The 17,401-nt window shown below is 43.1% G+C and overlaps 1 protein-coding gene across 1 annotated transcript in view; it reads right to left on the reverse strand.

The window, feature by feature from the left end:
* The window catches only part of apbb1ip (amyloid beta (A4) precursor protein-binding, family B, member 1 interacting protein), a 112,460-nt gene that overhangs the window by 53,129 nt on the left and 41,930 nt on the right, over window positions 1-17,401 (reverse strand). Inside the window, exons 3-4 of the mRNA XM_078427607.1 lie at window positions 10,991-11,081; window positions 4,092-4,405 (exon numbers count right to left, since the gene is read on the reverse strand). Of these exons, the coding sequence (XP_078283733.1) occupies window positions 4,092-4,405; window positions 10,991-11,081 (405 nt within the window). The remainder of the gene's footprint in view (window positions 1-4,091; window positions 4,406-10,990; window positions 11,082-17,401) is intronic.

The raw sequence follows: 17,401 nt of genomic DNA on the forward strand, positions 1-17,401 counted from the left end.
ACAAATGCCTCAAAACGTATTGGCCGGTGGTTCATTCTACAGCAAGACAACGATCCCAAACATACTGCTAAAGCAACAAAAGGAGTTTTCAAAGCTAAAAAATGGTCCATTCTTGAGAGGCCAAGTCAATTGCCTGATCTGAAGCCAATTGAGCATGCCTTTTATATGCTGAAGAGAAAACTGAAGGGGACTAGCCCCCAAAACAAGCATTAACTAAAGATGGGTGCAATACAGGCCTGGCAGAGCATCACCAGAGAAGACACCCAACAACTGGTGATGTCCATGAATCGCAGACTTCAAGCAGTCATTGCATGCAAAGGATAGGTAACAAAATACTAAACATGACTACTTTCATTTACATGACATTGCTGCGTCCCAAACATTATGGTGCCCTGAAATTGGGGGTCTATGTATAAACATTGCTGTAATTTCTACATGGTGAAACCAAAATGTATAAAAATGGCCTTTATTAAAACCTGACAATGTGCACTTTAATAGATTTGTTCTATTACAAATCTCAAATTGTGGAGTACAGAGGCAAATAAATAAATGATGGGTCTTTGTTGCAAACATTATGGAGGGCACTGTATGTTCAGCACAAACATTGTGGGCCGAAGAGCCCATTCCTGCACTGTACTGTTCTATGTACTGAAATGCAACAATGAAATTCTGACTTGCAGCAGCAGCACAACAGGTTTGCGCTGACTGGTTAGCAGGCAACAAAAGCTTTTCATTGTACCTCGGTACACGTGACAATAAGCTAAACTAAACTAAAGCAGATACAGGATTATTTATGCACAATTGTACTATGCAACTGAAGAGTCCAAAAACAATGACATTATTTTAATCCTTTACACCATCCAACTCTTTGTACTCTGCCACTCATCCTATTAATACTGGTGACAGACATTCTGAAACTCCTCCTTTTGACAGAAAAATCTGTGCATTTTATCCATAATTGGGTAACTTTCACTAAATTTCCTAACCATTTCCACCTTCAGCACCTCCTACCGTATTCGTTTTTGTGAAGTGTCTGAAAGCGTTTTTACACCAAACATACCATATAAAGAAACATAAGGTTCCAACATACTGCAAGTATAAACATGCCCACAAGCCTTAAAATGTCAAAGCAGCTTTCCCTTGGTACAATTCAACATAAGCGCTGGTTAATTGCATAATGCGCACTGTTAGTTTCTTCAACTCATAGCATTGAATGTACTGCACCAGTATTCTGCTGTATTTATAGTGGCTGCTTTTCCACTGCTGTGATCATTGTGGTTTGGCTTCATTTCACAGAAGCGTAGAGATGGATGCTATTTGGCCCATTATGAATGGCTGCTCTTTGAAAGAGCTGCCAATTCATCCCAATCCCCTGCTGTTTCCTCGTTTATTTTTTATTGAATTTGCTTCATGACCCTTTGTGCAATGTGGATCATAAAATCATTTTGTTTCCTCTTGCAGGCTGTCTTTGGGCTACGTGAGGGTTCCTTTTCGGAGAAATGTCTGCAAGGTGATTTCTCCGTAAATCAGAAACAATTATTTTCTATAGCAACCCAGATTGTTCTATAATTCTATAATTCAGATTCTATAATTCTTTAAGTTCATTGAATATCCATAATAGTAAAATAATTGCATAACTTTCACTCATTTTCTTAACCTTTTCCACCCTATATTTACATTTTGTTCTTTTGCATATTACCTTAAATTGTATCTCCTGGGTACCAACCCATCAGCTGATAGATTATTTTATCCTTCTTTATGATTTTACACTTCTCTGCAATAGCAGAGCAGTCTTATTTATTTCTAGACGCAGCAAGTTGCTGTATTCGCAGCAAGTTCCTTTGCATCAATTGAATACATCTTCTCCATGTTCTCTGAAAGGTCATGATATCCTTTGATAGGTGTGTACAAATTGTGGTGGGTTTAATCATGGTAAGCAGAAGGGAGCTGTTACCTTTATCAATGGTGCAAAGACCAAGGGATAGAAAAGGTGAAGTATACACATGAAACATAAGGAAATGTTTCTTTACAGGGAATTAGAAAGACAACTTACAGTGCAGGGTGAAAGAAAAGTCAAATGGGTCTGAAAAAGTTGTTTTCCGGAGAACTGGCAGGAAAGCACTAAGGACCAAATGGCCTTGTGGTCTGTCCAGAATTAGACAATCATCAGCAAACCTTCAGCTTTACAAAGTAGACAAGGTCTTAGTGCTTTCTTTGACAATAAGTGAGTTCGGTATCTCGACCGCACATGCACAGGTCATAGGTCACGAGTGCTAAACATTCTCACTGGCTGAGCTGTTGTGTGTATACAGGCCTGCATTTCATTCATATTTTTCAGTTTTGCTTCTTCGAGGTATGAAAATACTGCTTTCAAAACTATTAATTAGGTGTATTTATGGTCAATTTGTACAAAACTATGATGATTTTGTATGTTTTATTGCTTTATGCTTCCCTACAGGAAGGGTCTTGCCCTGAAACGTCAGCCATTCCTTCTCTCCAGAGATGCTGCCTGTCCCAGTAAGTTACTCCAGCATTTTGTGTTTCTGGGTGATATTATAGGGAGGGTTTGATCAGACAAACCGCTCTGCTGGATGCTGACCTCTGCAGCTGTCTAATCGCTGCACGAACAGCAGCTTCAAGTTTACAGTGGCCATCCATTGACATTCCAGACTGTAGCCACTGCCCGCCCAAAGCAGCAATTCATTCACTCAAACGTTTGTTTTTCTTTTGCATCGCCGACAATCCAAGAACGATTGATAAAACCAAGAATAACTCGTGGTTTGGGAAGTGCGACATATTCCCGCTTGAGGAGCAGCTCCGGTACAAGATCCAATGCAAAAGAAAATCATCACGATATCGCTCACTCACCGAAGCATAAAGCAATAAAACCTACAAAATCATTGTAGTTTTGCACAAATTAACCATAAATGCACCTAATTAATAGTTTTGATAGCAATATTTTCTTACCTCGAAGAAGCAAAACTGGAAAATACGGATGAAATGCAGGTCTGTATACACACAACAGCTCAGCCGGCCAGAATGTTTAGCGCTCGTGACCTATGACCTGCGGAAGCGCGGTCGAGATACTGAACTCGTTTATTACTAATTGGGGATATATTAGCTCTCAGCATTGTTAGAGTAAAGCTTTTATTTAAATAGTCAAGCACTTGCGAGAATCTTATTCTGGAATGTTCCGGCAGCTATAGTACAGGAACTCTGTTGTCAGCAAATAAAAATTAAGCCTGATCACCAAAATACTCTGCATTCTGTCTCTGGCAAAGTGATTAGTACAGTTTCTCATTTCTAATTTTAAACCTCCGACCAAGTTTCTCTTCTCAACTACTTTAGTTGTTGCTTCATGCAGGACTCTGATTGTACAAACACGGACACCCTCATGAACCACGTCTTCAAATAGGCTCATAGAGCCAGATAGCCCACGGAAACAGGTCCTTTTGCCCGTCATGTCAATACTGATTGTTCCCCCCCACCTATACCTATCCCATTTACTCACATTGGGTCTGTAACCTTCTATGTCTTGGCTATTCAAATGCAAATTTGACTAGACAGTTAATTTTACTTAGATCATAAGTTCCAGGAGCAGAATTAGGCCATTCGGCCCATCAAGTCTACTCTGCCATTCAATCATGGCTGATCTGTCTTTCCCTCTCAACCCCATTCTCCTGCCTTCGCCCCATAACCCCTGACACCCCTGACACCCATACTAATCAAGAATCTGTCAATAACCACCTTAAAAATATCCATTGACTTGGCCTCCACAGTTGTCTGTGGCAATGAATTCCACAGATTCACCACCCTCTGCCTAAAGAAATTCCTTATCATCTCCTTTCTAAAGGTACGTTGTTTTATTCTGATCCTAAATTCTCCCACTAGTGGAAACATCCTCTCCACATTCACTCTATCCAGACCTTTTACTCATTGGAAGTTTCAATGAGGTCCCCCTCATCCTTCTAAACTCCAGCAGGTACAGGCCCAGTGCCTTCAAACGGTCATCATTGATTTGATTTGATTGATCTTCATTGATTTTTCAATATTTTTTACCCCCTCAAACCAAACTCTCACTGAATTCTTACCTCTGTTAACGGTTCTGGAGGTTCTGGAGGGGGTGGTGATGGATGCGGCAGAGAAACTGACGGGATCGGGCCAAATAAGTCAACCGGAGGTGGTGGTAAATCATAACTTGGTGCCTCTGTGTGCCTGGTTGGTGGCTTCGGAGGCCCTCCTGAGTGAACATTGGGAATATCTGGCGTGGTGGTGGTATTCCAAATGTCTGGAGCTGGTGAGGCTTGAGATGTAACATTACAGCTTTTCTCTGTCTCATTGATCCCTTGCATCAAGTCAGCCATTAAGGCATCAAAGTCGGTTTCTTCCAGTTCTTCGAGAGACTCTAATGAAACAAAGGAGCAATATTAAAATGGAATGGTATATCTAAAAGAACAAATTCACGAGAGAGGAATATATAGTGCACTGGATTACTCTCCAGTAATCACAGCCCTTTGAACACAGATGTCAGTAATGAGCTAAAAGTATTCTCTGCCTGTTGGGGTGAAATGAGTCTTAGTAAGATTAATGAAACACATTTTAAAGTGCATGTGCAAAGGGTCAAAAAGCCTTCTTTTATATTATGGCTTATGTTTTTTAATGATTCTATGCTCAGTGCATTTCTGGATGAAACACAACACAAAGCTGCAACACAAAGCTGCTTCAAATTAGTCTGGCTAGAAACATTTTATGGAGTATAAGTTAACCCTGATGCAAATAGCAAAATCTGTATATCCAGTGTCATGGATCCATACATGGACTCAAGGTTCTTCGGCCCATCTTGTCCATGCCAGTAGGCATTCGGGGCTGGCATTAGGCTCTATTTGCTCGCATTAGGCCCAAATCTCTCAACTTGACCTTTTTTTCCTGGCACGCTGGAGGTTGCAGGGTGACCCGATAGAAGTGTATAAAATTCTGAGAGGAATAGATAGGATAGACAATCAGAATCTTTTCCCCAGGATCAAAATTCAAATAATAGAGACCATAGCATTAAGGTGAGAGAGGTAAAGTTGAAATGAGATGTGCAGGGCAAGTTTTTTTACACTGAGGGTGATGAGCATGGTGATTGTGCTCCCATGGGTAGTGTTGAAGCAGGTATTTCTTCTTTAGTGGCATTTAAAATACTTTTGAATAGATACATGGTTGCACAAGGAATGGATGGATATGTGTTATGTGCAGATAGATAAGTGATGGTATGTAGGTTAATTGGCTGGGTAAATGTAAAAATTGTCCCTAGTGGGTGTAGGATAATGTTAATGTACGGGGATCGCTGGGCGGCACGGACTTGGAGGGCCGAAAAGGCCTGTTTCCGGCTGTATATATATGATATGATATGATATGATATGATGGTCTTGGCATCATGTTCAGTACAGACATCATTGTGCTGTACTGTTCTATGATAGGATAACAGAACTTGGTTTTGGACCTATTCTAATGATTGAGGTGAACTGCCAGTATCTGTCAGCATTGTCTTGTTGAAGAGTCAATAGGTAAATGAAGGGCCTATCATTTAGGTTTCCTCACAAATGTTGATCTATGATGAGCGGTACTCCATTCTTCAGCCCTCAACTAAAGATCATTCAGTTATCAAATCATAAAGTATGATTTGGAAGAGGGTATTAGAAGCAACACTAGCGAGTTTGCGGATGACACAAAGCTGCGTGTAAACTGGATGGGTTTAAGGTAAACAGTGTAAACTGTGAAGAGGATGTTAGGAGGTTGCAGGGTGCCAGGACAGGTTGAGTGAGTGGGCAGATGCGTGGCAGATGCAGTATAATAGAGATAAATGTGAGGTTATCCACTTTGGCGGCAAAAACAAGGAGGCAGATTATTATCTCAATGGTGTTAGGTTAGGTAAGGGGGAGGTGCAGTAAGACCTGGGTGTCCTTGTACACCAGTCACTGAAAGTTGGCGTGCAGGTACAGCAGGCAGTGAAGAAAGCTAATGGCATGTTGGCCTTCATAACAAGAGGATTTCAGTATAAGAGTAAAGAGGTTCTTCTGCAGTTCTATAGGGCCCTGGTAAGACCACATCTGGAGTATTGTGTACAGTTTTGGTCTCCTAATTTGAGGAAGGACATCCTTGTAATTGAGTCAGTGCAGGGTAGGTTCATGAGATTGATCCCTGGGATGGCGGGACTGTCATATGAGGAAAGATTGAAAAGACTAGGCTTGTATTCACTGGAGTTTAGAAGGATGAGAGTGGATCTTATAGAAACATATAAAATTATAAAAGGACTGGGCAAGCTAGATGCAGGAAAAATGTTCCCAATGTTGGGCGAGTCCAGAACCAGGGGCCACAGTTTTAGAATAAATTGGAGGCCATTTAAAACTGAGGTGAGAAAAATCTTTTTCACCCAGAGAGTTGTGAATTTGTGGAATTCTCTGCCACAGAGGGCAGTGGAAGCCAAATCACTGGATGGATTTAAGGGAGAGTTAGATAGAGCTCTAGGGGCTAGTGGAATCAAGGGATATGGGGAGAAGGCAGGCACGGGTTATTGATTGGGGACGATCAACCACGATCACAATGAATGGCGGTGTTGGCTCAAAGGGCCGAATGGCCTCCTCCTGCACCTATTTTCTATGTTTCTATGTCATATAATTACAGTATATAGCACAGAAACAGACTCTTCTGCCTACTGAGTCCATGATGGCCATCGCACACCCATTTATACTTATCCCGTTTTATTTTCCCTTATATTACCTGCAACTCCCCTCATATTCTATCATTAACTACACACAGGGGGCAATGTACAGTGGTCAGTTAAAATTCTAATCTACCTTTAGGATGTGGAGGAAACCAAGAATAAAGTTTTCAAAAAGAACCACTAAGAGAAGCAGATGGAGTAGGAAAGCTTCTTCTTTTCCCACAACAAGTTGACAGCTGCTGCCAGTTGTGTTAATGACCAATGTTGCTGGCTCTAAAACTGATTTAAAGCCTGTGTGTAAAACGAACACAGCATAAACTGCACTGAAATATAATGGCTTCTGTGAAGTTATATGGTCTGAAATTTCTGACAATACCTTTAACCATTTCGGTTGCCTATTCATTGCTGACATAATCTAATTGTAATTGCTTACATGAGGAATTTAATTGCATGGAAAACTTTGCAATCTCCATTGCACTGAGATGATAATAACTGAGCCGATGCCATAGAGGAAAACAATATTCGTTGGTCGATGTTGTAAATGTAGTCAAATATAAAAAGGAAACAAATATAAGACTTAGGAAGCTGAAGTGGTACAGGGCCTGTAGAGGGTCCCCTGAAATAATTCAAATTGAATCAAGAGAGTCACATTGGGTCATAAAATGACCTTGGCGACTATGATTAAGGAACACTGTAAGGCAATTTATAAATACATTGAAAACAAGTGCGTAGTTATGGAGCGGGTAGGCCACACAAGGACAAAGGAGGGAATTTATACCTGTAGCCAGAAGAAGCTGGTGAGGTACTAAATGAGTACCTTATATTGGCATTCACTAAGGAAAAGGTTGACAGAGGATAGTGAAATCGGAGTGGGGTACACGATATTATGGGGCATGTTGAGCTCAAGGAGGCAGAGGTGTTGGGTCTATTGGAGAACATTAAGGTAGATCAGTCCCTAGGCATTGATGGGCCCATATTATAGAAGGAGGCAAGAAACAAGATTGCTGGGGCCATGAGCGAGAACCTTGAATCCCTTTTAACCACGGGCAAGGTGTCAGAGACTGGAGAATACCCAAAGTTGTTCCTTTTTAAAAAAACGGGTAAGGTATCATCAAATAAATTATAAGCCGGTGAGCCTTCATAAACAAAGTATTGGAAAGGTCTATTTTTGAAATTGTGAGATGCTGAGATCTATGGGTCAGAGAGCTGAAGTTGAAACTTGACCAGCATGATATCAAAATTAACATACTGTTAAAATGAATGGTTTCAGTAACTGACCCAACACTTCCAAGCACATTGACTATGTCCTCAATCCAGTTCTATTAAAATTGGAAAAGGGTGGGTTTGAGGCATCCTATGTTATCCTATGTCTGAGCTATAGGGAGAGGTTGAGTAGACTGGGTCTCTATTCCTTGGAGCGCAGGAGGATGAGGGGTGATCTTATAGAGATGTATAAAATCATGAGAGGAATAAATCGGGTAGATGCACAAAATCTCTTGCCCAGAGTGGGGGAATCGAGGACCAGAAGTCATAGGTTCAAGGTGAATGGGAAAAGATTTAATAGGAATCTGAGGGGTAACTTTTTCACACAAAGGGTGATGGGTGTATGGAACAAGCTGCCAGAGGAGGTAGTTGAGGCTGGGCCTATCCCAACGTTTAATAAACAGTTAGATAGGTACATGGAAAGGACAGGTTTGGAGGGATATGGACCAAATGCAGGCAGGTGAGACTAGTGTAGCTAGGACATGTTGGCCGGAGTGGGCAAGTTGGGCCGAAGGGCCTGTTTCACACTGCATGACTCTATGACTCTTTCAGTTTTTTAACCTTTTAACCTCCCATTTGACTCAAATACTGAGAAAGTACATTTTTCCCTGGTCTTTCTGCTTTCTTTTCACCCTGAACAACCTTGAATTGCTTTTCCTCTTTCTCAATACACTTATTGGCTTCCTTTTTAAGACGCTGGTACCTTCTACTTCGAGCTCGACATTTCTTTTTTTTGGATAAGTTAAAGTATGTATCCCTCTTTCCCCCATACCCCACATATGTACCAGAAAAGTCACTCATGTTCTTTCATTGATCGATCGCATTTGTATGTTTGTAGCATTTTAAATGAGAGAACTGAGTGACAAAATATATCTGACTGGAAGGAGGCATTGTGGCTCAATGAAGAAAATAGACTGTTAGGAGGTGCATCAATACCCATATGGTGGTGAAATTTTGGAATAGCATTGAAAAAGAAATGAGTTCATAGCCAAGTACATCTTCACACAATTAATCTGAAGATATTTGTTGTTAGAGAAAAATTGAACTGAAGCAGAAATTAATATTGATGCCAATACTAAGGAGATATTTCATTTCTGTTATACAGAAGCATAAATCTATCTTTATTTAAAGACACCTCATGCCCTTGAAAAAGCACAAAGGAGAATTTTGATTCTGGTCATTGAAAAAAATAAGATGTGAGGAAAGGTTAATGCAGTCTAGCTATTTGCTTTGCGGCAGTATATCATGAACAGAGCACACAAACATACGATTGTCTCTCCACAATGTCAGAATAAGTAAAAATAAATGAAAGGCTAAACTGAAGGCTCTTTATCTAAGTGCATGCGGCTTTTGTTACATGTAAGATGAATTGATGGTGCAAAAGTAAAAGGGTATTATGCAATAGTTGTCCAGAAAAAATGGTGGCAAAATGACCAAAGTTTGTTAAATAAATATTCCATGATGCTTAACCTTTAAAATGGATATGAAAAATGGGAAATGAACACATATCAAAACGCTGTTGAGAAGAAGAATTTTAGCTAAAAAAAATCAAGCAGTAACAGGACTCAGGACCAAGAAACAGCAAGTCGAAATCATCACTTTTTTTGAAGAAAACTTTTCCGTTCTGGAGTTCTATTGTTTATTATACAAAAATGACTTGGACATAAATGTAGATGAGTTGGTTAGTAAGTTTGCAGATGACACCAGAATTGAGAGGGTGTGGTCAGTGAGGAAGGTTGTCAAAGTATATAGCAAGATATTGAGTGTACGAGTAAAGAGATCTTGTATGACAAGGTAGACTCTTCAGTGGTGGACACTGCCCTACCATGGAGTTGCCAAAAAGGCAGGCAACGTCATCAAGAACCCATATTGCCTTGGCCATACTCTCATTTCACTCCTGCCATCGTGCAGAAGGCATTGCAGTCTGAAAACTGTAACCTCCAAGTTCAGGAACAGCTTCTTCCCAACAACCATCAGGTTCCCGAAAATTACAAACATCAACTAAAGTACGAACTACAAATTGTCTTCACTGTGCTACGAACCTCAGGCTTTTGATTTGAACTAATATTATTTTGTTTTAATTCATTGAAGTTTTTTTGTTTGTTTATGGTGCCATCTATAAGTACTGTTGGTGTTTACAGACCTGTTCTGCTGTTTTATGTTTCAAATGACAATTAAACACTCTTGACCCCTGGCTTGGAGTCCAGAACCAGGATTGCTACCTCAAAATAAACAGGTGGTTATTCAGGATAGAGGTGCAAAGAAATGTCTTCACAGAAAGCAGTGAGTTTTTGGAATGTACCACCCAAGGAGCTGTGCAGGCCGAATATAATCAAGACAGATCGATGGATTTTTATTAGATTTGAGGGAATTGAGGGATATGGGGGCTATTATAGCAGTGGTGAGGTAAAAGATCAGCCATGATCTTACTGAATGGGGGAACTGATAAAAGGATCTGGGTAGCCTCGTAATGTCCATAAGCGCTAACTGATGTTTCCAGTGCAGAGAAATGGAAGCTGCAAAGGTTGAGATACAAAAATGATGCTCGTAAAAATGAACAAGTTCACAGTAGAAAGAGCAGAAGCTGACTGTGGCCAGAATATGAGGTCACACTAAACCATTCCATTCAAAGGCTATGTGTATTTGTATTTTAATAGAAACCATATAAACCAGAGGATATAGGTTTAAAGTGAAGGGGAAAAAATGTAATTGCCATCTGAGTGGTAACTTTTTCACACAAAGGGTGGTGGGTGTATGGAATGAGCTGCGAGAGGAGGTAGTGGAGGCAGGGACTATCCCAACATTTAAGAAACAATTAGACAGGTACATGGATAGGAGAGGTTTAGAGGGATATGGGCTAAACGCAGACAGGTGGGACTAGTGCAGCTGGGACATATTGGCAAGTGTGGGCAAGTTGGACCGAAGGGCCTGTTTCCACGCTGTATGACTCTATGACCCCATGACACTATAAACCATTTATATTAAATGCATTTCAGATCACATTGTTTAATGTGCTCTTACCATTTTCATCCGCAAAGCCAATGGAGAAGTTGAACCCTGTGTTGTGACTGGGTTTTATTGGTTCAGATGGGTTGTCATCTACCCCTAAGCTCTGTAGGAAGATAAGAACAGTAAACATTTTAATGTTTTTAAATTGTACAGCAACAAAAAAAAAAAAGATAAGTTGATTGCAATATATTTCAGATGTTAAATTGAGAAAATGATTAACATCTAGAGTTATTAAGACACACATCGCTCTCCAAGTATGAGCTTTCTTCAGTGCTTAGTGTTAATTTTACTGTAATAAAGTTGTTAAATCCACGCTAAGATACAACGCACCATTTTATTGAATCACTTACATCACAGGACCTGCAGTACATTACAGCTCCGAGCTACTGCACCTACTGCCTGACGTAGGCGAGTTCTTAATATTATAGAGCACATACTAGGCAGGACTACTACTAACAAGCACTACGATTGACTAGCATGCAATAGCCCATCTACATCTCTTCTTGTAGAAATAAAGAAACAACGGTAGCTTAAACAATGAAAAACAAAATGTGAAGAATATACTAGCAAAGTTACACAAAATCGCCATATCTAACGGGTGGCCTACAAACCCGTCCGGTCCTCGTGCGGTACGAGACCGCCTCACCTCCTTTCGCGGGAGAACAAGGGGAGGAGAGTGGGAACGCAACAGGCGACTTGACAGGACTAGTGGGAGACGACATGGGCGCGTCAGGCACCGACCGACGCGGGGAACCCGCGGCAGGAACAACGGTTGGTGGTGAATCAACTGTGGGAGCGAACACGAGATGCGGGGCGTCATGACTCGGAGTCGCAGGACGTGGTTCCTTCACCGGAAGGATGTGTTGACGGTTGCGTCTGTAGATGACCCCATCCACTTCGACCAGGTATGAACGTGGCTCCTTGGAAGGGCCGTAAATATGTCCCATTCGTGCATGGCCCTTGTCGGTTTGCAGACGAACCACTTATCCACGTGCAAGAGGTGTGAGTGGCCTACTGGACCTGTCGAAGAACCGCTTCTGTGTGTCCCGTTGACGTTGTAGTTGCCTCTGCACCACGGGCGGAGACTGAACATGCGGGTGGAGTAGCTGCTGGGAGACAGGCAGGGGAGCACGGGTTTGGCGAGACATCAGTCGCTGGGCTGGCGAGCCTAGGACAGGATCCCGTGCAATGTTCCGTAGATTGAGTAAGTCCAGGTATATGTCGGATTTGGCAAGGTAAGCTCGTTCCATGAGTTGTTTCGCACTCCGGACGGCGCGTTCGGCGAGCCCATTGGACTGCGGGAATTCGGGGCTGCTGGTAATGTGTTGGAAGTCCCATCGTTTAGCAAAGTTCTTAAATGCTTGGCTGGTGAATTGCCTGCCGTTGTCAGACTGAATACGTGCAGGGGATCCATGTACGGAGAGGTGCCGTTGCAGCTTCTCGATCACAGCCTCCGAGGAAATGGTCTGCAGAAGGTCTATCTCGAACCAGCCCGAGTAAGAGTCAACCAAAACCAGGTAGTGTTTTCCGTGCCATTCGAAGATGTCGGTAGCCAACGAGGACCATGGAAGAGGCGGGACCGGTTGGGGCAGTAGGGGCTGCTTCTGCTGATGTGGTGCCAGGCTGTTGCAGACAGCGCACGTTTCGGTTCTTCCACGTATGTATTTAGTCATCCCGGGCCAGTAAAACATGCTTTGCGCCCGTTGAAGGGTTGCCTCGGTGCCAGGGTGATCCTTGTGGACGTCGTTGTAGTATTCGTCCTGGAGTGCAGCTGGGACCACCGCTTTGTGGCTCTTGACTATGATTCCGTCCTGGAGCACTAGTTCGTCGCGAACCAGGAAGTAGGGGCGTATCACAAATGGGGTGTTTGACTGTTTGTGGGGCCAACTGCCCCGTATGACTGTGGACAGCAATTGTAAAGTCTCATCAGCAGCCGTGTGTTTGGCTAGGCGGCGTAAACGATCAGTCGGCACAAACGAGACCTTCATGACCGAGAACTCATCCTGTTCGGAGAGGTGCTGTTCATTGATTCTGCTCGGGGCTCTGGATAGCGTGTCTGCTATGTGCATGTCTTTACCTTTCTTGTAGACGATCTGGAAATCAAAACGCTGCAGCTGCATTATCATCCGTTGCAATCGTGCAGGGGCAGCGTGAATCGGCTTGTTCAAAATAGTGACCAGCGGCTGGTGGTCAGTCTCAATGGTAAAGGTCTTGCCAAAGATGAAGTCCTTGAATTTGGTGCAGGCGAAAACCACTGCGAGCAGTTCCTTTTCGATCTGTGCATAGCGCTGCTCAGTGTCAGTCAGAGTACGGGATGCATACGAGACGGGCTTGAAGCCGCCATCAGTCGTGGTCTGCAGGCACGCAGCGCCTAGCCCGTACTGGGACGTATCGCAGGTGATGGTAACCGGTAGCTCCAGATCAAAATATGAAAGGGTTGGTGCGCTAGCTAGCTGTAGCTTGAGGGTGTCAAAAGCCCTTTGATGCTGCTGATACCAGGACCACGCCGTGTCTTTGTGTGTCAGTTCGCGCAGGGGGGCTGATAATTCGCTAAGGTTGGGGATAAACTTCCCCAAGTAGTTAACCATGCCGAGGAATCGTTGTAAACTCACAGCGTCAGTAGGAATCGGCAGTTCATTGATGGCTGCAGTTTTCAGTGGATCTGGTCAGAGACCGCTGCTGGTGAAAACATGTCCGACGTAAGTGACCTCAGGAAGGCGAAACCTGCACTTTAGTGGATTCAGTTTGAGATTAATGTCCCTGGCGCGGTCGAGTACACGCTTCAGATTAACATCGTGTTCAGCCAGGTCGCGACCGTAGACAAGAATATCATCAACGATGATGGCGCACGGGTACTCTGCAAACAACTGTTCCATAGTACGTTGGAAAACTTCGCTGACGGAGTTGATGCCAAAGGGCAACCTCTGAAATTTGAAGCGGCCAAAAGGTGTGGCGAAAGTAGTGAGGTTGGATGAGTCCGGGTCAAGTGGAATCTGCCAAAAGGAGCTTTTGTCATCCAGGACTGAAAACACTGCTGCGTTACCAATCTGTGCAGCGACATCCTCTGTGGTTCGCATAGGGTAGTGAGGGCGCTTGATAGCAGTATTAAGATCTCTGGGATTGATGCAGATGCGGATCTCCTGTTTATTTTTCTTAGTTGCGACGACCATGGTGGAAACCCAATCAGACGGGTCAGTTACTTCAGCAATAACACCCATTGAGACCATGCGTTTGAGTTTGTTGTGTATTCTGTCACGCATGGCATGTGGAACCCGATGGGGCGCTCGGACCACAGGTGTGACGGTAGGATCAACAGTGATGCGATATTTGGCAGGCAGCGTGCCCAGTTCATCATCAAAGAGGTCTTTGTAATGAGAAAGTAGTTGTTGAGTAGGCTCATCAGCGAGGCATAGTTTGTGGACCGCGCGTCCGAAAAACACCAGGCCTAGATCGTGGCATGCGTTGATACCGAGCAACGTCTCTGAATTTGATTTAACAATGCGAGCATAATGAGTATAGTCACGCTCGAAAAGACGTTCAGCAATGTCTAAATCAAAGATCAGAGGGTCTGGGCGACGACACGAATTAGCCATAATGGAGATAACAGGAGCAAACTAAATAAAGAAAATAAAACCCGATAAACACAGAGGAGTAGGTCCGAATTGACTCTGACACCATGTAATAAAGTTGTTAAATCCACGCTAAGATACAACGCATCATTTTATTGAATCACTTACATCACAGGACCTGATCCGAGCTCCGAGCTGCTGCGCCTACTGCCTGACGTAGGCGAGTTCTTAATATTATAGAGCACATACTAGGCGGGACTACTACTAACAAGCACTACGATTGGCTAGCATGCAATAGCCCATCTACACTTACCATCCATCATGAAATGCGAACAACCTCAAGTTTGTGCTACATATATAGGATGAGAAACGTTGAGTGGGGTGTGCGCCCAATGCAGGCCGGTGGTACTAGTGTAAATGGGGCATCTTTGTCGGCATGAGCAAGCTGAGCTGAAAGACCTGTTTCCATACTGTATGACTCTATGAAAACAGCTAGATTCTATGACTCTATGACGTATGCAAACAGTATGATCAAAAATCTGAACTGATTGCAATAATTCTCAATTATTATTAATTTTGTAGTTAATAGCTACGTTCCTTGGGACTGAAATTGTTTTGCCACCATTATGAGCTGTTGCAGCTACAACCTGGATGTACGGACTCTGCTTGCGCTTAGTATTTAGACTAGCAAGGTAGTGGCGCTGCAGGTTCATTTCCAGCTGACCAGTAGCAGACAGCAGACTAATGGTGTCGTCAATGCCATGCTTATTGGCAGTGCAGATCTGAGGAGAGTGGGTAGGAGCATGTTGTGTGAGAGTTTAGTTTTTAAATTTAGTTTAGAGATACAGCATGGAAATAGGCCCATCGGCCCACCAAGTCCGTACCAACCAGTGATCCCCGTACATTAGCACTACCCTAGTCACACCAGGGACAATTTATAATTTTTACCAAAGCCAAGTCACCTACAAACCTGTATGATATTGAAGTGTGGGAGAAAACCGGTGTACCCGGCGAAAACCCACGGGGAGAATGCACAAACTCTGTACAGACAGCGCCCATAGTCAGGTTCAAAACCAAGTCTCTGGCATTGTAAAGCAGCAACTCCACCACTGCGCACAAAAAGAAACCCAGGAGCATGGTCACTTGGAAACAGGCGGTGGGGAGAGAGTAATTTTGTGGAATGAAGGGCAGCACGCCAGCTCACTCTGACCAATGTTCTCACTCAAAGCAACTTCTAAAAATTCACTTTTGATGAACATTTTAGCGGTTCGCGGTGGTTAGCCATAATGCAGATAACAGGAGCAAATTAAATAAAGAAAATAAAACCCGATAAACACAGAGGAGTACTGATCGACTGAAGGGTTGAATAGGCAGAGATTAAGTCGCATTTGCTCGGCCCAAATGTCAATGGAAGTCATTGTAGTAACCCATAGTTGACAGAGAACTAAAAATGTGCATGTCTAAATGAAACCCTTCAGTTATGGTGCCTATTTCAAGGTCTCCCTGTGAGGAGCACTTTGGGTCCAGTGTGTCTTCTAGATTTCAGTGGACGTGGACATCACCACTGCCATTCCCTTCTTGGCCGGTGATGGGGAGTGGGTAAGTTACTGTGGAAGGGAGGGTAGAAGGAAGTGTAGTTAGACAGATGTTGGAATGGGTGAGGGAGGGAGGAGAGTGTCCGATTCTGCTGAAGCCAGAGATAATGTCACAGCCCAGAATGCTAATACTGTGCTGAAGCAAAAGAACGTTGCACTGCCTAACTCAGCGATATTTTGCAAGCCTGATCAGATGGTACTTCGAATTAAAATGGTTGCTCTTATCAACGGCTCAGTTTTGAAATCAGAAGTGAACAACAAACTTTATTACAATTTGTAGATTAGATAGTCTCATACAGTGTAAATTACAAATCAAATTTCAATTAATTCATTGGTTCCTTCAGGCAGCCTTCTGCATGTTGTAATTTATTTAAGCATCCAACCCTTGTGGGATTCTTGGCTTCCTGTGATGGAGAATGAGATTGATGTCTCGGCACTGTTGGAGATTTTTATTGAATAATATACTGGAGAAACCAGCGAAACTTCACAGAAGGACACTAAAGAGATATGTAATAAAACTTTATTGTCATCAACGCACTTGGCTGATTGAAGCAAGGGCGGTGCACAGTGAGTAGGGTGATTAAACGGCAACTGCTGATGGTTTCTACAGGGGCTGCAGCATCCGCCCATCACTTCCATCCACAGTGCTATTCCACCACCAATCCCTCTGTTGCATCAGGTTCCAGAGCGAACAAGGATCTACAGCCACTCAGCCATTGAAATAACTTCAAATGAGTGGGTGAGCACGCCCATTTCATCTCACCTTACTTTTCCCATGCAGAATTGGGGTTACTTTCTCTTGCGAACAGCACAGTGGCATATCTGGTAGAGCTGCTGCCACACAGTGCCAGAGGCCCAGGTTTGATTCTCACCTCGGGTGCTGTCTATGTAGAGTTTGCACGTTCTCCCTGTGACCCACATGTGTTTCGAATGGGTGCTCCAGTTTCGTCCCACATCCCAAATACCTGTGGGTTCGAGGTTAATTGGTCTCTGTAAAATTGCCCCTAATGTGTATGGAGAGGATAGGAAAGTCGGATAGCATAGAACTAGTGTGTACAGGTTAGATGGTCAGAGTCGACTAGATGCGCTGAATGACCTGTTTCCATGTTATATCTCTAAACTAAAACTAAAGATGCCATGTTCATAAAGGTTTCAGCCACTTTTTTTGCGGGGGAGAAATCGAGTCCATTGTGCTTAATGTCTAATTTTTCAGCACCTCCCAAACCTGTGACTGCAAGCCCTTTGCAGAGCCAACATAA

This window comes from Rhinoraja longicauda, chromosome 2 (assembly GCF_053455715.1).
Source record: "Rhinoraja longicauda isolate Sanriku21f chromosome 2, sRhiLon1.1, whole genome shotgun sequence".
NCBI lineage: Eukaryota > Metazoa > Chordata > Chondrichthyes > Rajiformes > Arhynchobatidae > Rhinoraja > Rhinoraja longicauda.